Source organism: Varanus komodoensis, unplaced genomic scaffold (assembly GCF_004798865.1).
Source record: "Varanus komodoensis strain SLA01 unplaced genomic scaffold, ASM479886v1 scaffold16, whole genome shotgun sequence".
Lineage (NCBI taxonomy): Eukaryota > Metazoa > Chordata > Lepidosauria > Squamata > Varanidae > Varanus > Varanus komodoensis.
This window is the reverse complement of record NW_025335468.1, coordinates 20,192,039-20,218,166: the sequence shown is the minus strand read 5'-3', so window position 1 is coordinate 20,218,166 and position 26,128 is coordinate 20,192,039. Positions and strand designations below refer to the sequence as shown.

Below are 26,128 nucleotides of genomic sequence, written 5' to 3'. Positions count from 1 at the left end.
TCTGCCCCCCCCCATGCCATCCATGGGCACTTGCTGACATATAGGCACAGGGCCCCTGATGATTTCTGTCCCATCTGATCTCCCTGGATTAGCTGGCTTTTTGCCCACATGCACCTACACCCTCCCTGAGTCTTTCTGCTAGAAGGTTTTTCTCTGCTCTCCCCTGTCTATACCTTTTTACAAATTGGGATGTTTTTAGGAAACAGGGTCCTTTAAAGACCCGCGTAGGAAGTTTAGCATATTCAAATATGTGTGCTTTTTATTTTATTTTTTTTGGCCCCGCGGACCTGATATTGGAATCTCTTCGGAACCTAGCACCACCCCGGCTGGTTGGAACACCCCTGCTGCCTAGCCCTCACTCTCTCCCGTTTGCACGCTCACCAGTTCACCCGCAATTCGGGTGGGCGGCTACCAAGGCAGCAAGCAGCAAGGGTGAGGTCATATGATCCCAGCCCTTCTCAAGCGCTCGGAGAACTCCGGGACAGGCAATTGGCGGCGACTCCGAACGTAGCGCCACCGGAGTGGAGTGGAGTGAGTGAGTGAGTGAAGAAGAGTTCTGGAGTTTGTGTCTTGAACTTCGCAGGTAGGTGAATGCGAGGGAAGGAGTCGCTTTAAGGAAGGAAAATCCAGAAACGAGAAAGAGGGAGAGAGCTTGCTTCCATGAAGTGGCTGAATTAGAGCTGTTCTTCGGCGGGTGATGGACGCTGGGGGAAAATGGTTGCTGGTGAGACCATGGTATTCTGTAAGCGACTGAAGTTTCCAATGTGTTCTTTCTCGAGTTCAGCGTCCTTGGACTATCACTACCCTTAACTTACTAAGGTAGTTTGGGACCTAGGTTCGGCAAAGCGCGTCTTTCTTGATGAGGAAATTCGCTGCCCCCCACCAAAAAAAAAAAAAAACGAGCACGGGTGCGATCGCTCGTTATTTGTTTCGTTTTTGTTTTCTCGATTTGTTTCCTTCGTCTTCATTATTGTATAAGTCTCCCAGCAACTCCCTGGGTGGCTTAAACTTTCAGCAGTCGAAAGAAAAATTCAATAAAAACAGGAAACTAAAATCTCTGAAGCGGCAAACCAATGGGCCGAGAACATCACTGGAAGCAGTGGCGTTAAATCGAGATGGGCTTTTTGATTTAGTTATCTTGAAAGAGTGAGCAAAAGTTAGGTTTGAGGGGTTCCAAGACCATTGTTTTTAAAATAGGTCAGTTTCCTTTTGGCTAGCTGAATAAAGCTTTTGTGTCCTCCAAGAAAGAGCCAAAGTTGCAACAAAGCTTTGACTTTTGGCATTTCTGGGACAGTAGCTCCAAAAGAATTACTCTTGAAGGGACTTCAGTGGCATGGCATGACTGTGGAGGAAGAGGAGTGATAATATACTCTGCTGTTGCTTTAATCAGATCTGTCAGTCCTAATGACTTTCATTCATAATGCTGATTTCAACTGTGCCAGTGGATATGTGAGGGTTCATGTCTGTGTAATCATTGATACTTGCTATAGTTTGGTATTTTGTCAGCCTGTTAACTTCCCTTAGCAAGATTCTGTGCTTGGCTAGCAACCCAAGGCATACATGGGCACACAGCATAGATCCTTACATGTGCCATCCTGTTTTGCACTTTTTCTCTGGTTTCCACTCTTGGAAATGATCCATGTAATTAATGTTATGCAACCATGATGATCTACGTGCTAGACTGGTTTTTGGGAGGCCTGCAACCAGTTTCTAATGCAACATTCACCCAAAAGTCTTGTGGAGACTTGTGACTGATGTTGAGTATAGCTAGTTGACTTTTAATCCTCAGGGTGACTAATCTATTCACAATTTCTCGACAGCACTAGGTTATGTTCTTTTTTCACCTGTTGCTGCTCCAGCTCCTGGTAACATTATTTGCATTTCCTCACTGTTCGAGACAATTAAAAGATTCAAAGGACACAGTGGAAGAAGGTAACTTTATAAATAAGATTTACCTTGTAAAATAAAGCACTGATTTAAATATTGTCTATAGAAATTATTACTTAGGGTGGTTAAAAGAAAAAGGGACTGCAAGGAGCTCCAGAGGAAGAATGTAAATAGTGGGGTTCTACAGGGATTTGTACTGAGACCAACTTTCTTCATAAATAATCTGGAATTGAGTGAAGTGGCCACAATTCTTGATGATTCAATATCATTTAAGCTAGTTCAAATGAAAAGGGATTATGAGAAGTTCCAAAAAGATTTCTCCACACTAGGAGAAAGGGGAACAAACTGTAAGCAATTGTAGAGTAATGCATGTTGGGACCGGAAAAGACAAAAAACCCCAACTTTTAGTATAAACTGATGTTATCTGAGCTAGCAGTGATTGATCAACAAAGAATTATTGGAGTTATGATGAACAGCTTGATGAAAATGTCATACCAGTTCATGTCTGCTGTATAAGAAAACAAACTCCATGTTAGGCATAATTAGCAAAAAAATGAAAGATAAAATTGCCAAGATCACACTGCTCATGTACAAATTTGTACTGAAGCCGTGCTTAGAATAATGTGTACAGTTTATTTATTTATTTAAAGCATTTTTATGCCGCCCCCATCACAACAAAGCCTCGGGGCGGCTCACAACAAAAACAAAATATACCAATATAACAATTATACAATAAAAATACTAAAACCCGGTGCATCTCGACTTAAAAGATTTAAAATCCTATAAATACCAATAAATTAACAATTAAAATAAGTTTTAAATAAAAAGATCTTAGCCTGGCGCCGAAAAACAAACAACAACGGCACCAGGTAGACCTCTCTGGGGAGCACATTCCATAGATGGGGCACCACCACAGAGAAAGCCACCGCAGTTCTGGTCATAGCACCAGAAAGGAATTGCAGAAAGGGCAACTAAAATGATCAAGGGCCTGGAGGAACTCTGTAAGAACAGGTTACAGCAGCAGAAATAGTTTAGCTTAAAAAAGGTGAGCAAGGGGAGACATGATTAGAGGGGTACAAAAATATGTATGGTATGTTGAAGGAAGATGGTGAGATTTTCTGCTCATAATAGCCCAGGGTGATCCGGTGAAGCTGATAGGTATAAAATTCAGGACAGATAAAATGAAGTGCTTTTTCACACAGTACGTAATTGAACTATGGAATTCACTTCCCCATGATGTTGTCATGGCCACAGTTTGGATGGCTTTAAAGGGGGATTGGCCAGCTCAAGGGTAGCTGGTTAGCCACTGTGCCATTAAAATGCTGGTCTAGATAGGAACTTTTTCTGTGATCCAGGATGATTGCTGTTATGGTCTTATGAGGCTGTTTACAATATTAAGGAGAAAAACAATGAGAAGTGTAAAAATTATGATTTGTATGTTTTAAGCCTCATTGTCATAAATGTATGGGGGATAAGCAGTCCAGATACTATTGCCCAAGATGGCTCAGAGTTCAAGAAGTCAATTTTTACATGTAATATGAAATTGAATGAATTTATTGCAAGAGTCAATAGTCATAGATTCTGTAACATAGATCAGAAAGGTAAAGATAAGTTATCTAAATTCCAAACATGTTTCACTATGGATATTGGGCCATAATAGTTTCTGGTTACCCTCACACAACCAGGAATGTGGGCATGCCTTTTAACTTTTGCCAGAACACCATTGTGCTTAATATAGTACAAGCTGTACCTGAAATTCACCAACAACTCACTAGTGGTTTTACCAACACCCATCAGCCGCAACAAGGATAGCCAGTGGTCAGGGATACTGGGAGGTGGAGGATACCAGATTGATGATGGCTGGGCTACCAGTCTCCCAGATCAGTTGTATTTGCAGCACTCGGAGATCTAAGTACTTTTGCAGTCTCTGTCTCTTTCTTGGTTCCACCAAAATCATTATTCTCTCATGCTGGTTTTTGTTTTGCTTTCGTTTTTAAACAGGAGAATGTTTCCATGTGGTTTCCCAGTAATCCTTCCATGGTTATAAAGACATTACTTTGCAATTAATGAATGTTCCCTGGGTATGTCTCAGTTCTACACACATGAGAATGCCTTTTATAAGAAAGAGAGAACTTCAGGAAAATGCCATTTTGTGATGTCATTTTCCTGTTAGAATAGCTCATATCAATCCATCACCAGGCTCCTCCTTTTTCAAACTTGCTTGAGCTTGACATTCTCCAGTCCCACATAATTTGACAATGGTTCACTCCACATGATGCATTCTGTGTTTTGGATTGTAAAGGCTGTTTTTAAACACTTTTTGAGCCCCACCTTAGATGGCTCAAGTGACATAATTTGCCATATAGTCATAAGTAACATTTATTTTTACTATCTGACAGTGAATAGTGATGCGTTTTCTCAAGGGTGTTCTCAAGCCCATACCATTGCATGTGATTATGGAGGGGGAAATTATAGTGCTGATTTTGTTTATATCTTAGGTTACCAGCTAAAGATTACTGTTTGAAATGCAGGTTAAAGCATTGTAAGCCACTGAAGATAGGAATGAGAGATTTTGTAATTCTTTCAAGTCTATGCTTTGCAAAAATGAAAGGAAACAATATAGTGGTATTTGCAGGATAAGAAGCAAAGTGTCCAGCTTCATAGAAGATAGGCTAAAGTTTAAAACAGGCTTCCCCAGTACCTTCCAAATCTGTTGGAGTGAAACTTCCATAATTATTAACTAGCATGGGAGTTGCAGACTATCTGGAGAGCACCAAGTTGGAAATGTTTTATTTAGGAAATAACTTCTAACCCAGTGCTCTTAGAAAACTTTATTTGTACAGCCTTAAAGACTAACTACTATATTTTGGCCCAAGCTTTTGTAAATGAGGCCCACTTCTTCAGATGTATGAAGTGTGAACCTTAAATTTGCAAATTTATATACACATCCTGGGAGTGGTAGACAAACTGTGTTATCAGAGGGAATTTAAATGCAGGCAGCAATGATTAGGTCAATGGTTGCCATTTACAGTTGTTTTTGATGATCTTTGATCATTAAGTGATGTTCATCTTTGATCATCAGTGATGAACTGAGATATACTATATATATGATTTAAAACAACACCTTTGTCCTTATTTTAATCAAAATAGTGTTTACTCTCTTGATGCATTATACTTTAGCAATTTTGTGTTCATCTGTCTTTGATATTCCTTTATTCAAGAATGGCCATCTTAACATCATTGGCAGGTGTCTTGAGAGGCTGATTTTTGTTGAACTGTGAATTGTTCACACATGTGAACCCTGCTCTATGATGCAACTATGGGATCACTCAAGAACGAACTCATGGGTTCTCTTCCTGGATTGGTTCTGGTTAACAATGTATGGTTAAACCATTGTGCAGCGTTCTTTTTAACAACCTGGAATTCAACAACCCATGATTACAACATGCCATTAGTTTGAAAAGTATGGTTTGTCAAAGTCATACTGCCTGTAGCTCATCAACCTTTTCCATTTTATGGTGCATCCCATGATTGGTCACTGCCTGGATTAAGCAGTTATGTGCACATAGGGCATTTTAGGAGTTGTTTATTTAACCCAGCATGTGAACCAAGCCAATGAGTTGCAGAATATTTTCAAGTTTTTTAATTGCCTCAATGTAAGTGGCTTTTGCCTTTGTATGAAATTAATAATAATAAAAACAGCCCAAGTTAATATCTTGGCCATTTTATTTATTTATATTGTATAAATTAAAATGTTTAATTTAAAATGTATAAATGTATATTAACATGTATAAACCATTTAATGCAGCCATAGAGACTTTACCTTCTTATATCATGCAAAATGGTAAAGAGATTTACATAAAGATCCTATTAAACAGAGCTTATGCTTATGGGTTGCTTTGTTTTTATAGTTTCCCAGTCTTCAGTGTAACAAAAGGTGTGTTGATGTCTTGTATGGACATAAATTTCTTTAGAATGGAGGTAGCATTTCTCCTCTAATTTGAAAAGGCTTTCCCAGAGCAATCATGTCTTTCGGAACAGGAGAATACTTGTTCTGTTTTTTTTAATACATTTGTTATGTTCATATTTGAAATGTAATATTGGAATGGCAAGCCCAGTACATTACGTTAATTCACTAAGTTCACTACCTAATCTTTGCAAAAGGTGTTTTATATTTTATATAACCATATTATTATTTCCCCCCCCTCCCCCATTATTAAACCTTGGTAGTCAAGTAGCTTTCAGTTTGGCATTGAGCCCTGCAAGAAGGAAACATAGAAATTGATCACTAAGTCCTTTTTTCTTTAAAGATAATATTAATATCCTGATGAACACCTGTGAGCTTCAAGTACTTACAGATTGTTTATGTATACTGATAAAAATTTCTCAGTCATTTTTCCCTTGTATCTGAAAAGAAAACTTTGTGAATCCTTTACGCCATTCCCCACTTCACCTGAAGAATTAAGAGCTGCCTTGAGAAAACTTTAACTTTTAGCATAAATAAAATCTAACAACAAAGTGTTCATTCAGAAACTGAAACTAGAGCAAAAAGCTCATAACTTTTCTGCCTTACTTCATATGAAAATTTTGGAGTGCTTTGGATTTTAGTTCTCAAATATTTTAAAGTGCCATCTTTCTACTTTCTTCTCTTTAGACAACTCCTCACACTGATTCATAGCAAGAGTGAAATGTGGGGCAGCAGACTTTTTCTAAACATTGAGTCCTTTAATAGTATATAACACGGTGGGCAAGAAAGTAGGAGACTTCTGTGAGCCTGAAGCAACACTGCAAGGCTTCTTTGCCAAACTAGCTGGACCCCTGAAGAGAAGCATGGTTGGGGGCTGATGATGTACCACAGTGAGTTTGGGCTCTCCACCACTTTGTCTGATATGGTTCCCCTGCGAAACAATAAAGAGTAATTTTAATTTTACTGGCATTTGTGACAGGATTGTCTTTCCATACCCATAACTACTTATCTCTCCCCCTGCCCTCTCTTAAATAGTTATCAAATAGCAAGACACTAGGAGGCTGGGAGCTGTCAGATGCATTTAAAAGAATCCAAAGTAGAAAGGTGTCTTAATATTGACTCAGATTATTGTTGACATAATTGACTGGCAGTGGAACTGCTGCACTTCAGAGAGAGAATTTTCCACCAAGGACTGAACCTAGAACCTTCTGCATGCAGCTTATGTACTCAGCCATTGATCTACGAGGGGGCCAGGGCTGATATCAGAGTGTGGTGATCACTTCCAGTGACAAATGAGGGGGACGTCAGGGGCAGCCTTTCAGTAATTCTTCTGAAACTCCCTGGCTGTTCCCCTCTATTGGAATAAAGAGTTACATATGCCACACAACCTGTTTTGGGCCCATAAACTAGCCTGGTATCTCAACTATGATGAAAGATGCTTCTATTGCTTGAAGTAAAATGTAACTGCCAATCCAGTCAGCTTCTGTACATGGAATGAAGAGATGTACAGAAGAGATGTTTTGTCCTTTGGCTCAGGAACTGTACCTGTCGATTATAGTCAGAATCTTATTAAGTAGCACACCGCAGAATCTTGGGACTGGGAGCATTCTCACAACTGTACCTGATGTGACCTTCCTCCTTGAGCCATTTGTGTCTCTTTCTGTCTAATATACACAATTCCTGGATTTTTACATTATCACCATTGGGGGATAAGGCTTTGCACAATTTGAACATGATTTTAATTAGGTCTAGACAGGAGACAAACACAAGCAGGATTACATGCAAGAAGGACTGAGACATAACTGAGACCAGAAAATAAAGGCAAAAGGTAACCAGGAAGCCGGAGCAGCTAGAAAATGTGAAGGAAAGGCTCACAAAATAAACAAGAGGAAACAAAAATTCTAGCTGGATCAAAGCATGTTCCTGCTTCCTTTTGTGAGAACTACTGTGAGACTAAAGCCAACAAGGGCAGGGTAAATAATGTCATCTCAGTTGGAGTGTCCTGTTCCCTGGAAACTCATTCACAGAGGAACTATGGCTGGCTGGTGAGTCTCAAATCTGCCATTTAGGAAGAGTCTTGGGGAGAATTTAAGTTTACATTCAAACTCAGATACCATATCCCTTAAGCAGACATTTTTAAGTCCATCAGGTAGATTGTTGTGACAGTGACATTAAAATTTGTACAGTCTTTTCTATAGGTAAATACTAAATCATAATACATGTTGGTCAAACTGAAATGTTCTGACTCTTAGGCCCAGCTAAAATGCACACACATTTATTTATTCATTTAAAACTTTTCTATACTGTCCCATTACAGATGTCTTGGGACGGTTTACAACTCCATGAATAAAATAGAATAAAAATAGAAATAAGAGTAGAAATGGCACAGCATCCAATATTAAGTATAAAACCACCAATTAAAACGAGTTAACAATTAAAGTATTGGGAGAATAAAACGGTTTTCACCTGATGCTGAAAGAAGTGTTGGTACCAGGTGAACCTCTCTGGGAGCATGTTCCACAGCCGGGGCACCACTGCAGAGAATGCCCTCCTCTGGGTAGTCACCCTCCTGACAAATCTGAAACTGTCATGACAAAATGAAAGAAATAAGATATGAGCCATCAGGACTGTACAACATCCTGTCTGAGTTGCGCAATCATGGAAGATTTCATAAATATTTTGTCACTGAGAAGCAGCATAGTTCTGCTGACCTGTGTGTGACTTGTGTGTGACTGTAGTTACAGGATTCCTCTGTGTGTGTTGGTGTGTTTTATAATGTACAAACTAGAATTAGGGTTTTTCAGGTATCTTTTATCCTGGGTATTTATAAGTTACTGGGGTTTTTTAATGCCATGCCTTTGTTTCTGATATATAGTTTTAATTATTTTCGCCAGTGTTCATTTCAACAGAGAAAGCCAAGTTGTTCATTGGACGGTGTCTTCTCTACAACAGATTTGACTTTGAACTATTCATCCAAGGGAATCTTGAAAGAGAGTGCTATGAAGAACAATGTGATTTTGAGGAAGCAAGAGAATATTTTGGAGACTTAAAAAAAACAGTAATTACTTTACATTAGTGTATTATAAAGAAGAGGTATAAAAGATGATTTCCAACAGTATGTGTTTATTGCTTGATAACTGGGCCAAAAGACATTTAAAGACACAATGCTAATGTTGTTTACTGGCACCAGCAAGAAAGGGATTGTTCCTCCTCACTTAGCACAGGGCTAACCATTCTTAATTTGTTTGAACTATTGTGTAGAGACCGAAGGCACCACTTGTTCGGAACACTAATAATCTAATATATAGAAAAATCTACTGATAACTCTGTATCCCTCACACTTTTGTCACTCGATTAAGATTAGCACACTGTTCTATTTCCATATAATGGATATGGGGGGCAGCTTTGCAGGATGAGTGTAGCTTTTCTTTTTTTGGTAAACAGAATTGTCAAAATGCTCACAATGTGGCTGTGGGAAGACTTAAATCCATTATTTCCAAAGAGAACGTTACATACTGCATCATACACTTACCTTATCCACAGTGTGTTTCAGCTTCCATCTTAAAATACATGCATTTTAAAAGAAGTACCTTTTGACATATTGTGCAGTCATATAATCGAGCACAATATCCTGGCCACATGATAAAGTCAGCATCTGTTAGCTGTAACATGCAGTGAATAATCATGTGACTTGGCATGACATTCAAATAAACTTGATTTAAAATCATAGTGTAAAATTTATATTCTAATAAGCGGCTAGTAAAATAAACTTTTTACTTACATAAGCATCAATTAATATTTATCAGTCTCTAAAATTTTCAGTAGAATACAGTTATTTGTCTAGCTAATAAACTTTTTTTTCTGTCATGAATTATACACAACTAAAAACATGTTACCATTCTCTTAAAGCAATTTTTAATATGCCAATGTTTGTTGAAATGGAAAATTTATTAATATTCATATGTAATGCTGGTTTTAAACAACTTTAACAAAGATCCAGCCAGAATTAATAGGTGTAACTCTTGTAATGTCAGGAAAAATTAATTTCTTAAATGATTTTTAGGGTGTGTATTTTTTGTTTTGACTTGATTACACTCCTGTAGATGTGTTCTCAAATATATTTTCATTTCTTGTCCTAGATGTCTTTTTGGAAGGAATATACTTTAAGTGGTTCGGGTGCAAAGACAGGTAAGAAAAGTTCACGACAGATCTTACTGCTTTTTGCTTTCTTTCCACCCCCTTTTTTATTTTTTTTAACAGAACATAAATACATACAATTGAGATACAAATACATATCCTTCAAAATATATCAATAATGTTAGCATCTAAAACCCAAGCTTTTTGCTTTCTTTATTGCAGATATTAAAGCATGTTATTTACAGTCATTTATAAGAGCAAACTCAGTTCTGGTAAGCCTCCACACTCAGAGGCTTGGGAGCATCCAGTGCAGAACCAGAGAAACAGTGAGGGCAATCTATGTTTCCTTACATCTCCCACTCTATGATAAATCTAGCTGGTTATATTTGTCCATGTAGGTGCTTCAAAATAAGAGGGCAGGAAGCTGGAATGCGCCCAAGATAACTTGTAGCTTGACAACCCCTGTGGCCTCCTCTTCCCATTTGCTAAACTGTTCCTTTACCCCCTTCCCAAGATCAAGTTCCCAAACTTGGGTGCAAGGATCTGAGAGAGATGGGAGTGAGGATCCCCAGCCCTGAGGCTCGACCTCTGTTTCTAGCTTGGGATCTGGAAATCCAAAGTATTCTTTGGTATACTAGATGTCTAGGTGCAACAGGATAACTCCTTGTCAGAATGCTCTTGATGCCATATCTACAATATTTTTTTGTCTCTTATATCTCTGATATCTCAGAGATATCTTCAGATATATCTCTGAAGAATTCTTTTTCTTCTTGCACAATGGGACCTCACTCTTTACCTTTCAACTAAAGGCATTACTTTATTGGGTCTGGAGCAGAAGGAAAACCTATAATGAAGGAGAACTTCCTCAGGTATAAGGAGGGTGGCTACAAGAAGAAAGGCCTATTTGGCAGTGGCACCCCAACTTTGGAACCAGCTCCTCAGAGAGGTTCACCTGGCACCCTCTTTGTATTCTTCTCTATGCCAGACAACGACCTTTTTATTTTTCCAATATTTTAATTATTTGAATGATTTGAATGTTTTTAATATTTTATATCTGGTTGTTATCTATTGTTGTGCCTTTCATGTTGGTTTTGTAGAATCTATGGCTCTGTGAAGTTTTTACAGTGGCATGCTTTTGCTTGCAGATTGCTAGATGTTACTGTTATTTTTAGTTGTATTTTATTGTATGTTAAAAAATTTATAACTTGCCCAGGGATCCTTATGGCTAAGGAGGTGGGATAAAAATCCAATAAATAAATAATACTCTAGTGAAGTGTATCTAGTTCTGAGATACCACGTGGCACTGTACAATGCATGTTAATCCTCTAATTATACAGTACACTTGGGGAATCATAGATAGTATCATGATAGAAAAGGAAATGCAAAATGTCACTGATTTAGTAGCTCATGCATTGTACTACTGTAATCCAAGAGCTGCTCCTCATTAAATCTGGGCCTTCATGAAATGCAGAAGTTGGGAACCTGCAGCCTGTAGCCAATAAAGGCCTCCAATCCAGCCCATGAAAGGATAGTCACCCTTCTCAGCTCTCTTCCCAAATCCCTGTCTGTGGGGCAGAGGCCACTGCAGGCATGGAGAGGAAAGAAGGGACAGGACTCTTCATGTTCTATCCAATCTACTCAGCAGGTGTTTGCCAAGCCCTTCCCTGTGCCCCAACTGACATAACAGCCGAAGAAAAAGGTGCTTTGCTACACTGGTACTTTATGGAAAGTTATGGCTCACCACACCTCTCTCTACAGAGAGAAAGGAAAAGTGGGTCATGCTGCATGTTGGCAGACTGGGACAGGCTTCAGGATGGGCCTAGACTTTCCTATTATCCAGCTTGCTGACTTGGTCTGTGTGGGCAGGGTACAAATTTGACCCCTAAACCAAAAGAGATTGTCTGCTCCTAATGTACAGGGTATATGATGATCTGAGTGAAATATAGAAGATTTCTCCTGAAATGTGTGTTCTTGCGAAGAAATTTCACTTATAAATCTGTTGTATAAATTAGAAACAGTTTCAGGAGGCAATTTTAAAAACTAGTATACATATTAATGTTTAAGATAGTTTTGGGTTAAGGAAGTGACCTGGCATAAATCAAAAAACAATGCACAGTATTTGAATACATTTAATCATTTTGACTTCTGTATAGATGGGCGTGCAATGGAGAAGATTGATGTTATGGGACTTTTGACTGGACTGATTGCAACTGGAGTACTGTTGGTTATAACTGGATTACTTATTTATTATCTCTGCCAAAGAAGATGCAAACCAAGACTGCCAGAGTAAGGAATAAAATGTGGGAATTGGCATCAATGGTGTCTGCACCCTTAACAAACTGCTGTTTACTGGATTTGTCAACCATGTCCTGTTTGGATTTGTGCTGTGCAGGTTCTGATGTGTAGGCATGTTAGCACATTTTTTTAAGTGACCAAAATATGATTTATCATATGATCCATCTGTGTTGAACAACTGAATCTTCTGGAACAAATACACTGTTGATGTTACGGTGGCCTGATTTTGGACAACTATGAGACATGATTTATAAAAAAGTCCTAGTATGATTTTGGTCATCTCATGTCAAATAATATATGATATGGATGGAGATTAGGCATACAAAATAGTTGGGAGCTTAATAGAGTTTCCATATGAATATCAATAAAACAAACATTCAGGACAGGTAAGATCAGGCATATGCATTGGTAGGGAAGAACAAATAGGCATGTAGGAGGTAGCCTTTTGCAGAGTCAGACCAGCAACAACTAGTCTACTTTGTATTGTCTGTTCACTGACTGGCACCAGTCCTATTAGGAGATGCCAGGGATTGTACCTGGGATCGTTTTTCTGGTAAAGCAAATATTCGAGCACCTAATTACAGCACCTTCCAGAAAATAAGGGGCACCAAATCAAGGGTCATAAGAAACTGCCTATAGTAGTCTCATAGTAGCAAATTCATAACTTGTGCAGAATCTTCATTAAGACAACTATACTGATTTATGTTGTTATATTTCTATCTGATCTTTATTCTGCCAGGAACCCAGAGTGGCTTACATAATACTCCTCCCCCTTTCAATTTTATCCTCATAAGCTTCTGATGTAAGTTAAGCTTAGAGTCATTGACTGGCTCAAAGTCACCGAATGAGCTTCAGGGCCAAGAGTGGACTAGAATCTGGATCTTCCAAGTTCTAGTCCAGCACTTTTGCCACACTGTTTTTCCATGTATTCTGTCATTCCTATGTCTACTAACTAATGAGTACTAACATTTTAAAGCTAAAAAAAAAAAATGAAAAGGGAACTGGAGGTGCTTTTTTTGCAGGGTAATCCTCAGATCCCTGGGAGGCTGTCCTAGGATCACAGGATAGTGTGAATTTCCTTCCCTGAAGCAGCAGACACAACTACAATCTTGGGGATGGAAATCCAAGTATGGAACCACTCACATTCACCACAGTCACCATGGAAAATTCTGCAATGTCCTTGAAATGAGTCTGGGAGGCAATAAAGGTGGTGGGAGAGAACGAGGAAAGGAGAGGGTATAGATCTGTTGTATGCACAAGTTAGAAAGCATTTCTAGAATAAGTTTGTAGCTATAATATTGATGTTTTCATAGAATAAAATCATAGAATAATAGGGTCGGAAGGAGCCAAGAAGGCTATCGGGTCCAACCATCTGCTAGTACAGTTACAACATCCCACTCAGATAACTTTCTAGCTGATTCTTGAATGTCTCTAGTGTGGAAGAGCACATGACTTCTCTTGGCAACTGCTGTAACAGTTAGGAATTTCTTCCTTGTGTCTAGCCTGAACCAGATAATTTAAGTTCATTGTTCCATGTCCTACACTCTGGGATGAGTGAGAAAAGCTCTTTCCTCCTCCTTTGTGACAGCCTTTGAGGTACATGTAGAGTGCTAGCATGTCTCCTTGTAGTCTTCTTTTCTCAAGGCTGGTGAGGTCCAGTTCTTTCAGCCTCTTATCATAAGAGTAGAGAGGAATGAGTAATTTTCCGGAAGTGATACCTCTATTTATGCATCCCAAAATAGTGTTTGCCTTTTTTGCAGCTATCACATTGCTGGCTTGCATTTAACTTGTCTATAACAACTCCAAGGTCTTTTTCTTTTTCAGTACTGTTGAACCGAGTGTCCCCCATCTTGTATTGATGCAGCTGCAGTTTGTTTGTTTGTTGCCTAGGTAGAGAACTTGGCATTTGTCCCTGTTGAATTTCATTCTGTTGTTTTCTGCCCAGCATTCAAGTTTGTCTAGGTCCTCTAGATCTCCTTTTTGACTTTGATGGTGTTTACTATCCCACCCAGTTTAGTATCATCTGCACATTTAATTATCATTCCCTGTATTTCCTCACAGAAACATAGCAATTCAAAAGTGGCCGCCCAGGACATCTAGTTTGTCCCCCAGCTCCAGCCAGCTCTGCTCGTGTAATACCCAACATGTGGTTGTCCAATCTTTCCTTGAACACCCCCACTGATGTCGCCCCCCCTCACCTCTCATGGAAGTCAATTCCATATCCTAGGGATCATAACCATCAGTAAAGGCCAATTACTGCTCTCAAAAATGCAAATGTTACTAGTTGTAGTTTGGAAAAGTGGTGATGCTAGTCATTAGCAAATTGTGCCATCAGCACACATGGTCCAGGCCTGTCTGACTGCATCATTTCTAGAGGACTGCTGTTTCAAGAACCTTTCCTTTTTTAGCCTTCCATTTTAATTATTATTAGGAAACTATGTGCTGCTACAATCTGTTGCTGATCTACATACTTAAGCAAAGTGCAAAAAGAGTGCTCCGGAACAGTCCCCTTCCACATTGTGGGGATCAGTATATTTGTGTTGTGGGCAAGGGCAAATAAACCACTACTTAATGAAACAAAAATGGTTCCTCAAAGCCCCAGATGGTCTTGGTCTCTTCTCTGGGAAGCTTTAGGTTAGAGGTGCACACCTGTGGCCCAGGGGCTGCAATCAGCTTCCTAAAGGCTTTATTGCAATTGACCAACCGTGCTTTCTTCCTCTCTGCCTAGTCCACCCTTTTTTAACCAGTTGGTAGTGATAGCAGTCTTCTCCCCATCTCCACCTCCCTCCTTTTTGTATAACTGGAATGGGTGCTGACGTGTGCTGCAAAAAATAGCTTTGCTGATTCGAAACTAAGGCCATGCACACTCTTCTTACATCTCAAGTGTCCCAATTTTGGGAGTCAGAGCAAGTTGAACACATGAGATAGCCATCCCTACAAAGGTTATTGTAGGGATGGCTATCACAAGTACTGGTAGACTGAGCATGTGGGCTGCTCAGATTCAGTTCATTTCCTCACTGTTTTGGTCCTCTCCCTTGCTGCAGAACCCCAGGGGCAGCATATTTTAAGTTAAAAGAAACCAGATTTGGAAGAGACACCAGGAAGAATTTCCTCACTGTCAGAGCAGTATGACAATGGAATATATTACCTGGGGAAGTTGTGGGTTTGCCCTCACTAGACATTCAAAAACGGTCTATCCAGGCATCTGATTGGGATGGTGTTACTTAGTGTCCTGCAATAGCAGAGGGTTGGACCCAATAGCCTCCTGGCCCCTTCCAAATCTACGATTCTGTGATCTGACTAGCTTAGCTTGCTGCCATTCTCCCAAAATTGGAGAAATTATGCTTTAAATTAGAATGGTATGCTGCTGCTGTCTTGGTCCAGCAAGCACAGCACTTTGCAGCACATGCCAATATGACACCATTGATGCATATACTCGCATGGTACTGCCGCTGTCCCCAAAAGCTATATAATGATAGTTTTAAAAGTGCCTTCATTCATCAAAATGTTCTTTTTTATTTTAGGCAGAGAAGCTGTAGGAGGCGTAACTCTTCTATTGTCTTCCAAAGAAATGAAGAATTGTCCTTAAATCCTCACTCTCCACAGGCAGAATCCATAGAATTGCCAACTTATGAACAAGCAGTGGCATTAAGAGGCAATTATGATGGCCCACCTCCACCATATCCAGGCTTTTCAGAACGGTTTAAAGTGTTCAAGAAGTCTCTTTCACTTCCTGGTCCTTAATTAATAAACATAGCTTTTGTAATGGCTGAGAATTAAGCTTGACTAAAAGAAGATGTATAGCTGAAATGCTGCAGCATTGTGCTCACTTCAGAAGCTTTTCAAAAATGTGAAAGGGATATAGCTCTTCAGCATGCCTAAGAGGAAGTGAAGTGTGTCAGGTGAACAAGGAAACCATCCTTCTGCAATGTGTTCTGATGGCTAAACAAGAGAGGCTCCTTTTGTTATGCTTTTTAGGTGTTAAGAACTGTATTGAACTTGACTGCCATGCATTTTGAGCCACTCAAGTCAATGAACTGATAGGCCATTTTCCCTGTCTCTTCATGAATACAGGTTGTATTTTCAGTTTTTAAAAACTGCACTTGATTTATTTAAAATCAGTTCACAGCAGTGATGAAGTATAAATGGTAGTATAAAATAAAGCAAGATCTTTGCTTTCATCTAATTTTGCCCATCATAAAAGAAATGTCTAGTTTCATGTTTCACTAATGGTATTTTGAACAATCATTATGCCATGTTTCTTACATTAGCAAAAATATAATGGTGTGACAGTAAAATTTTTACAGTGAAAATTGTGCCCAGCTACACTTGCAATTCTTTTGCCATTCAGTGCCCATTAAATTAGTCATTTGGAGAATGAAACCCGCATATTGCCTTCTATCAGAGCAAAGGTGCATTTAATTCAATACTCAGTCCCTAGCTGGACAGTTTACCCATGGGAAGTTACCAAAGAGTGGAAGAACTCTTCCCTCACTGTTGTTCCTTGATATCTGATAATCTAGAGAATTATTACCTGGCCTTGAACAGGGAAAGATGACTAAATTTGTAAAAGTTTTGTTCAAGACAGTTAAGTCCAGGAAGTTAGTTTTCTTACTAGCAAACAACTTCTTAAAAATGTTGGCCTATGATGTAATTGCAGCAATTCTACTTACAATACTGAAAAATGTTTTTATACAATAACAATTTGATTTACAATACAAGGAAATATTTCGGTGCAAAAACATCGTCCACATTCTTTGAACTGAAAAACTGTTTACATTTGTAAGAGAGATTGAGCAAAATTGTACCAGTTCAATCCTGTACATATCCACTCAGAACTAGAGATCAGTGAGGCTTACTCCTACATAGGTGGGTATAGGATTGCAACCTAAAGGCACCATCCAAGGGGCCGCTTTGCTCAAATGCACCCAAACTTGGAGGTTTACAAGATTTCTGTGCCTGCTGGGATGAAACAGGCAAGATAGAAAAAGCTGTCAAGGTAATCTTTGCTTCCCCGTCTCCCAGTTTCCTGTATTTTTGTTAGATGGGCTTTTCAGTTTGTCTAGCAGGGACATTCTGCAATGGAAGGGAATAATGCTGAGGGGAAATCATATCCTAGCCTCCCCACTCTTCCCCTTTGTCTGCTGGAATGTGCCTTTTTTCCCCTCTCCAAAGTTGACTTTATGACTTCAGAGAGGCAGACATCTAAATCCCCCTTTCATTGTTTTGGACCTCAAAGGGTTTCTCTGAGCCATCCTATGATTCCTGGGATGCTTACTCAGGGTCTAGGATTGCTTTCTGAAATTAGTGGGGAATTGTCATTGATTCCAAGTATGCTAGGATCATTTTATATTTTATAAAGTGATAATTTTATTAAGTTTCACTTCAGGATACTTTATCCTGTCAAAGAGGAAGGACAAAACCTAATCTGGCATTTGGGCAAATTGCTAAACAAGTAATAAATATATTAAAAGGCAGGTAGAGTGTTTTCAATGTAACATGGCCTTTGATTGTAACAAACCCTATGAATACACACAGAGAATCAAACTGGTTTTTGTCTGCCTGCCTTTTTCATTGTATGTGTAGTTCAAACACCAACATATTGTCAACAAGGATCAGATCCTGAAATTATTTTAAATAAATATCTGGAGTGGGACTCTTTCTTACTTTCTGGTTTCAAAGATAGCTCTCCTGTGCTATGTTAGAAATTAACAATAAAATGTTGCTTCTGAAATACTTCTGGGGACCTCTTTAGGATCTTGCTCCATCTCTTCTGTAGAAAAAGAATATGCTGTATATCATCTTCTCTGAGATGAGTTGATGCTAAATTTCTGAGCTAGTTATAGCTAGCCAAAAAAGTCAGTTATAAAGCATGTTCTATCAGATTTTTTAATTGTTGAAAGTATGTACAAACCTTTTGACTTCATGGTGCATAGAATTTCCTTAATTTTGGCAGGAAACTGGACCAATGTATAATCACTCCGTGGTTAGTGTAATTTCAAGAAGGTTGATGCCACCATCTACCAATTTTGTGGGATCAGTTTCAGCTGTAAGCAGCCTGGCCACCTCCAGGCTGCAGCAACAATGTTTCACCCTCCTAATAAAAGCCAGCTGAGGAAGTATGATTGGGTGGGTGCAAGGAGTCAGTATCTGAAGGGTTAGTTCCTACTGTCTTTAAGGAGTAGTGCAACCACTTCTGGAGAAACACACTCTGAGCCCAGTGGCATTTGACAACTACCACCCAGTTGCCAATACCCTTTTCTTCTGGAATGCACTTGCAAGGGTCATGGCAGAGCAACAAGAGGTACTCTTGGAAGATACTGTTTATCTAATTCCATTCCAGTTTGAGTTTTAACCTGGTGCAGAACCAAAACTTCTTTAGTTGTCCTAATGGATGATTAGGGCAGGAGGACAGGAAAAGGGAAGGCCTGTTAATTCTGATCAGCCTCTCATCAGCTTTTCATACTTTCGACTTTGGTATTAATTATACTGGGCCAACCATTACAGTAGTTCCAGTCTGTCTTGTGGAGTGCATTTCAAAGAATAACATTGAATTATTTATTTCATTCTACCATTCACTCTTCTACAGCTCCCTGACAGTTCAGTTATGGGGTTCCTGAGGGTCTCACCTTGTCCCCAGTGTTGTTCATAACCTATGTTGCTGAAAGTGGTCATTAGGGGATTTTGCACCAAGTCCCATCAGTGGGGTGTCTCCCTGTGATGGCCTGAGCACAGGCTGAGCTCTGTGATGAAGCCGAATCCTGGCAAGACAGAAGCCCTGAGAGTGAGTGCTTTCTTAGTCCAGGCTCATTGCCTGTTCTAGAGGGGGTAAGGTTTCTAGTTTGGAGGTGTTCCTAAATCCATCACTGCCACTGGAAGCCCAAGTGGCCAAGGTGGTTCAGAGTACCTTTAACACATTTGGCTGGGTTGCCAGCTACAGTCTTTCTGGGAGAGGGATAGCTTGTGTAGATTACTGCAATATACTCTGTGCCAAGCTGCCTTAAGACTGGTCCAGAAATGGGAGCTAGCGCAGAATGCATTAGCTTAGCTGTTGTCAGTTGTCCCTTTTGAACATAGAGCTCCTGTGCTGAGAGAACTGCACTGGAAGCCTATTCACTACCAGATCAGCTTTAAGGTGTGTGCACTGGTGTAAACAGATTGGGAGCAGAATACCTGAGAGAACAACTTCTCCCTTACCAACCCACCCAATTACTGAGGTCATCAGATAGCATGATCCAGGTGGTTCCAGACAGACCTATAGCTTGACTGAAATCGACCTGAAGAGCCTTTAGTGTGCTGCTTCCATTGCTATCACTGAAATGTGGAAGATACAGAATGTGAAGGATGAAGAAGCACCACTATTGTGCTATTTTTGGCACTTCCTGAAAATATATTTTAAGAAGTCTTCCTTGACTGACAGACCATGGTTTGTATTGGAACTGTTTTGAAAAACAATTTTAATATGTTTTATTCTTTTGTATTTTATTGCTCACTACTCTGGAATTAGATTGGAACAGTACATATTGGAAACAAATAATATACACATAGATGCAGTCAGCAGGATCACTACAGATAATCCCAGTCCTTTCTCTGCCTGTTTCCTACAGACCAATGACATTGCTATCAAAGATGACTTCCAGTGCCATCCAGTGCCAGCTACTTTTAACCTTCCAAAATTGAAGGATCACAGGCATCTACTGAAATGTGATTTACTGAGTTCAGAAGATATATGCAGCTACACTGGATGGTGCTGAAAGTTTGATGCCTATTTACTATTGTTAATTTCAGTGTCTTTGGTATCTATTCCAAACTCTTTAGATGAATGATGTTGGCCTCTTTCAGCCCAGCTCATAAACTGAGGCACTACTGGATTGTATTTATCCAGGTGGAAATCCATTCCTACCCTCCCTGCCCAAAGTCACACTTGCAACTTCAGAGCCACAAACACCAGTTGCAAGGGAGGGTGCTCATCCTCATTCAATTTCAGAGCGCAACTCCAAGGTCAGACCTGGGGCTCTGCATTTTCCTATAGCCATCCAGTACTCATTAGCTACACTTCTCCTATGTTAATCTTTGCCCTGTGAAACCTCATCATTACATTTTCTTTGCAGCATACAGTGGCAGTGCTTTACCCCAGGTGCTGCATGTGACTGAACAATCTTTCAGATATATTGTTTGTAATATGCATCATACTACATGGGGCAAGAATGTTGTACCTGTTGTGTTCAAGAATGTACCTGAATATACAATGGTATGGTTTTTCTATGCCAGAAATTACACACAACATACTTATTACCATGCATGGTGATTGTACGTGATTTTGTTGAAACATATACAATACACACATAAGCAGAGATGTATGGATGGTGTGGTAGTTCAAGTGTTGGGCTGGGTCCAGATTCTAGTTTCCACTCGGTCATGAAGCATACTTTGGGCCAGTCATTCATTCTCAGTCTAACTTACACGGTTGTCGCTGTGAGGATAAAATGGAACTATGTAAGTCACCTTGTGTTCCTCACAGGAGGAAAAAAGGATATAAATGCAAGGTAATAACAACAATTAGGACTGGGCTACAAAGATCAATGACCTTCTTGGTGCTTGTAGATGCAACTTTGAGTGCAACCATCATGTGTGTCAGTCTCAATGAAGTTTGTTTTATTTCTTACACAGAAATGCTTGCTGTGTAGAAAGCTCATGACACAGTAGCCCTCAAGGTACAGGTGACAATTTATTATGGCTTGCCTGCATCAATAAACTGCTCCATTCCTTACAAAAACCCAGACTATGCAATAAATAAATTCAAAGGCCATAATGCTATTTCCAACTAAAATTCCACGAAAATGAACTCTTCATCAGGCTAGATCTTACAAAAAGCATGTGAGTAGCATCAGATTACAAAAACAAAAGCGCAGTCCAGTCACAGAAATTTGCAGTGGTTACTTCCACATGCACATAAATATATTGCTTGGGCCTTCATAAGTGAGTAGGTATTGCATGAACAGTCTTGAGGATACATCGTTATGAGTTTCATTTGCCCACCTGCAGTGTGAAGTAGTACATCACTTTTCTACCCAACCATTTATGTGTATGTGACATTTTGAGACATTTCACCGATTGTCCAGAAACAAACAACCCTAGAGCTCTTAGTCACGCTGCATTGTACACTAGTGTGTGACATTACTGTTTGCATGAGTATAGGGACACTTCAAAGCCCTTTGATATACAAGTTGAATAGTAGAATAGCATAGCAAGAAGCCTGCAGCGGAGAAGCTGCCACAGCATATGACTTGCGAAGTCGAAGGGTCTGCACAGTCACGAAGGTCAATTCACACGTTACATTTTTTAGCTCACTCATGGAAAGCATTTCACCTGCGCGCGCACACGCACACGCACAAGCACAGACGCAGGTGTAAAAGCATTCCCCGCTAGACAACAACAAAACACCACGGAATTCCGTCAAAGCATTTCGTCCACATTCGTCATTAGAATGCGAGCAGATGGAAACTTCAAGAAGGGGCAGAAACTCCAAATATTTCGTTCCCCCGCTACCGAAGTAATTTAGGCAAGCTCTCTTTCTTAACGTCTGCATTCCAGCTCGGTTTCTTTCCTAGTTATGCGCTGGAGGTCAGGCTGCCTTCTCTTCTCGCTCCTGAGCGTCAGCAGCGGCAGGAAGAGCAACAGCAACCGCTGCTGCCGCTTCCCGTGCCCTGGAGCCCATCAGCCCCAGTAAACTGTGGAGGGGTGGGAGGGGCATCCTGGAAAGCCGCCGCCAGCGGAGATGGGTCTCCAGCTAGGCTGCCTGCAGCCCCCGCTGCCAACTCGGTTGCCGTACGCAGCTCCAGCTCCCCTGATTCCAAACCGCGCTCCCGCCCCTCGCAGCGGAAATTGAGGGGAGGACCGGGTGGGGGGGTGGCCGCCGCCGCCGCCGCCACTATTGCTGCCCTCCTCCTGTGAGCGGGAAGGGGGAGCCGCTCCCACCCTGCTCGGTCCTTGCTGCCGCCACCCTCCCCCGTTCCCTTCTCCTCTCGCGTGCTCAGGCCCTAAGCGGAGCCCCGGCGTCCCCTCCTTTCCCGCTCCGATGATGGACAGGAACTACCCACCAGCCCCCAGCTACCCGGATCCGCTGGCTTCGGTCGCCGCCGCGGCGTCCTCGCAACCCACCACCGCCTGGGCCTACGAACGGGGCGCCGGCAGCCTCAAACCCAGGTAAGGAGGGTCCGTCCTCCCGCCACTCTTTCTGCGCGGGAGAGAGGAAGGGGGGCTGCGCCAGGAAAGGCCGGGGATTGAGACGAGGCCTTGGTTTCCCTTCGCACCCGCGGGGCATGTTCGGGGCGCCGTCGCCTTCCTCGAGGCGGGGGGGCGGCTTTCCTTCCGCAGGGCGCCGTGCGGGGCGGAGAAGGGAAGCCTCCTGGGGGTGGGGAGGGCGAGAGAGACGCGTCTTTAGCCTTGGGCCCGCCAGTAGGGGAGCACTAGGGCCCCAGTGAGCCCTGTCGCCGTAGGGCGGAACAGTGGGGTGGGTGATGTGGTCAGGAAGGCTGTGAGGAGAATGAGGGGGCAGTAAAGGCAGGAGAGGGGGCAAAAAACGTTGTTTTAGGAGGTAGCGAAGGCCGAGGAGTGTGAGATACTGTGTGAGTGTGAGACATTGGACTACTGTGTAACTCTAAGCCACGCTTCTTGCGCGCGCGCTCGCTCGCTCGCTCTCTGCGACTGGGGCATTTTTCTTTCCTCTCCTCCGCCACGAAGTAAGGCTTTAGCGTGGCAGGAGCGAGCAGTATTTTATTCCAGCCCCATGAATGCCTTCTCCACCAAGAGACGGGTATGAGCGGGGAAAGTTGCTGTGCTATTTTCTCCTGCTCCTAAGGTGTGCGTTCGCCAGGCGGTCCGGGTTCAAGAGTTCATGTTTACTTCTTACGTTGCCTAGGGGAAGCCCAGCATACTGTATCAACTTCTTCGTTTTTGAGGTCTCTGGGGGAATGAGGGGAGGCTTCTGCCCCTGCTGTATCAGTCATCACGAACAGAAACACGTTGAAGTGAGGCTTTAAAAAGAAGGTGTGGTGCAATTTGTTAATGGCAGGACCTGGAGGGTAAAGAACAATACCCTGTGTGCCTTGGAGGTTGACGCACAAAACTGCCAGGCAGTTCTGCTGGTAGTCGGGAATGGGCATTGCCACCTCTTGGTGATCTCATCTTAAACCACCAGAGACTGTTTTGAGCTCATCACAATGCTTCCCAGCATCCTTGCATCATTTGGATTTTATTATGCTTTCAGTTGTTATACTGAGGGTAGAGCTTCAGGAGCTTCAGGTTATAAATGCTTAAGTTCTATAGATTAATTAAAGCTGAAAGTTGTCCAAGAGTATTCAGCTCCCAGGGATTGCTAGGATAGAACATGAAATATTGAATGGGACACTATACCAGGGTGGAGAGTGTGTGCCTATTTGAATATTCTTAGAGTGCAGCTCCCATCAGCCACAGCCAGCATAGACAGTGGTAACAGATGTTGGAAGCTGCAATCCAACAATAGGCAGAGGGCCACATGTTCCCTACTGCTGCTTTGTACTTTGTAGAAGATACTTGCTCAGATCTAAAGGCAAAGCTGGTTCTTAAAACTTGTAAATGCTAAAATACTACCTGTCTTATTACATAACTTTTAAAATATATGCACAGCAAAAATTTAATGAAGAATCTGCTAAGATTTTTTTACAATTAAGGATTTTTGAAAATTGTTACCAATAAATCACACTGAACCCCAAATCTACATGAGTGTTAGTATGAAACAAAAATGGACCTGACTGCCAGTAGGGATTAAACTTGCTTTGATTTCTTGGTAGGATCTCAACCTGTGGGTAACACACACGCACACACACACACACTTATTGGGGTGGGAGGACAGTTTGCCTTGCTCTGTCTTCCCCTAATTCTTTTTTACTAACTAGTCTCCACAGATAGAATTTTATGCCCAAACTCACTATAGTCTAGCAAAACACAAACAATCCAAGGCAAGAAACAAACTTAATTGGGAACAGGTTGAAAAATGGGGATCAAGTTGTATGAAAGACAGAAACACACATGCAAGTTGGTAGGGTGAAGGTTAAAGTAGAAAAGAGCATCACAAGGAAAAACAGGAAATCATACAAGGTTCTTATCTTGCCTTTTCCCCATTTTGTTGTGTTATAACCTAGAATTGAAATAGATTGAATTGTCATTGTTAGCACTTGATGTACACAAGATGCCAATGATGTTAAGGTACAAAATATTTTTATTGTGACATAAAAGTTAAGTAAAAAAAAATCTGGCACTTATTGGTTGCATAAGTTTTTAACCCCCCCTTTGCTGTGACATGCCTAAATATGCTCTGATACAACCAACTGCTTTTAGAGTATTGTTAAGTAGTTGAATGGATCCCACCTGTGTGCACTTTTAGTACCACAGGGTCACAGATAAAATACACCTGTTTCTGGGAGACCCAGAGTTTGTTGGAGGGCATATCTAAATAAACAGCATCAAGTAGTTCAAGGGGCTATCAAAAAAACTTCAGGGTAAAGTTGTGAAGAACAACCAATCAGGGTTGGGTTATAAAAATATATCCAAGCTATAAATTTCCCCTGGAGCACCATTAAATCTGTTACTACAAAATAGGAATAATATAGTTCAACTGTTTCAAAAACTCAATGTGCAAGTTTTTGAGAGACAGTTGAACTATATTATTCCTATATATATTGAACTATATTATTCCAGTTGAACTAACCACCTCTAAAGGAACCAGAGAGATCTGCAGCTGAGATGGGAGAAACTGCTGATGAGATGGCTATCACTGAGATCTACCACAAAGCTGGGTTTTATTAAAGACTGTTGAGAAGAAAGCCATTGCTGAAACCAGTCAGTATCAAAGAACATTTGGAAGACGTGATGAAGGGTCAGCAAACATGTGGAAAAAGGTTCTCTGTCTTGCTGAAACCAAAATTCAACTTTTTGGCCTTGCTTCAGAACACTATGTGTGGCACAAAGCCAGCTGTGTCTATTTGCCCTGAAAACATCATCCCCATGATGAAGCATGATGGTGGTGGAGGCATCAGGATGCTTTTATTTTGCAGAGGCTAGGTCGCTGATCAGATTTGAGGTCAAGACAGATGGAGCCAAAGACAGGGCGGTTTTAGGGGGAAAAAAATCTGTTTAAGTCTGCAAGGTACCTGGGAGCAGGGTAGAAGCTCATCTTCCAGTAGGACAGTGACCCTAAACATACAGCTAAAGCAACAATTGATTACTTTAGAAACAAGAACCTGAATGCTTAAAATAGTCCATTCAAACCCAGACTTTTCTCTGAGAGTTTGCAGAAAGACTTGGAAGGTGCTGTTCATTAGTGGTCCACATCCAACCTGACAGTGTGTTTTTGCCAGGAAGAAAAGGCAAACATTGGAGAATCCAGATAAGCAAACCTGATAGAGATTTACACAGGAAGATTTTCAGCTGCAATTACTGGCAAAGTTGCTACTATTAAGTTTTGACTCGGGAAGGTGAATATTTATACAACCAGTAAGGGTGGACAAGCTAAATGGCGAGGGGGGTGTAAATACATCTGCAAGGCACTGTACCTTTTGCATTTCTCAATGGGTGGGGAACAATACTGACTAATGTGATACTTTTAATGGCCTACCATAAAATTAAGACAGGATGCCAATGGAAATATTTCCCTGTCCTCTGAGATGGAAGGGAGTGTAAAGGGAATTGATGCCATTCAGCTTCTGTTAACTTATATTAACTTTCATCATTGTACTACCTACTTTACTACCTCTAGTGAGGAGCAATAATTGATTTTCATTCAATAAGCACATCCTCGGTTAG

The 26,128-nt window shown here is 40.9% G+C and overlaps 2 protein-coding genes across 5 annotated transcripts in view; both read left to right on the top strand.

Annotated features, from left to right (window-relative positions):
* Window positions 1-458: 458 nt before the first annotated feature.
* PRRG4 (proline rich and Gla domain 4) lies at window positions 459-17,936 on the top strand. 3 transcript variants are annotated; one of them, XM_044426042.1, is made up of 7 exons: window positions 459-583; window positions 1,821-1,932; window positions 6,542-6,744; window positions 8,749-8,912; window positions 9,994-10,042; window positions 12,145-12,277; window positions 15,811-17,936. In XM_044426042.1, exons 3-7 carry the CDS (start codon window positions 6,732-6,734, stop codon window positions 16,028-16,030), a joined length of 579 nt encoding a protein of 192 aa, XP_044281977.1. In that variant the 5' UTR covers window positions 459-583; window positions 1,821-1,932; window positions 6,542-6,731; the 3' UTR covers window positions 16,031-17,936. The 3 variants fall into 3 exon arrangements, with proteins under 3 accessions (XP_044281977.1, XP_044281979.1, XP_044281978.1); XM_044426043.1 differs by lacking the exons at window positions 459-583; window positions 1,821-1,932 and adding an exon at window positions 2,719-3,968; XM_044426044.1 differs by lacking the exons at window positions 459-583; window positions 6,542-6,744 and having other exon boundaries at window positions 674-1,932.
* A 4,119-nt stretch (window positions 17,937-22,055) lies between these two features.
* The window catches only part of QSER1 (glutamine and serine rich 1), a 54,151-nt gene continuing 50,078 nt past the window's right edge, over window positions 22,056-26,128 (top strand). The window contains exon 1 of one of the 2 annotated variants that reach the window (XM_044425570.1): window positions 22,056-22,492. In XM_044425570.1, coding sequence (XP_044281505.1) covers window positions 22,365-22,492 — 128 coding nt within the window. In that variant the 5' untranslated portion in view covers window positions 22,056-22,364. The remainder of the gene's footprint in view (window positions 22,493-26,128) is intronic. The other variant, XM_044425569.1, reaches the window with a different exon arrangement.

Bases quoted from the DNA above. Each gene is read 5' to 3' on its own strand.
- PRRG4 (XM_044426044.1), top strand. From the start codon at position 1,830: ATGTTCTTTTTTCACCTGTTGCTGCTCCAGCTCCTGGTAACATTATTT. The intron at 8,913-9,993 runs GTAATTACTTTA...TTCTTGTCCTAG, and splicing joins TTGGAGACTTAAAAAAAACA to ATGTCTTTTTGGAAGGAATA. The intron at 10,043-12,144 runs GTAAGAAAAGTT...ACTTCTGTATAG, and splicing joins TGGTTCGGGTGCAAAGACAG to ATGGGCGTGCAATGGAGAAG.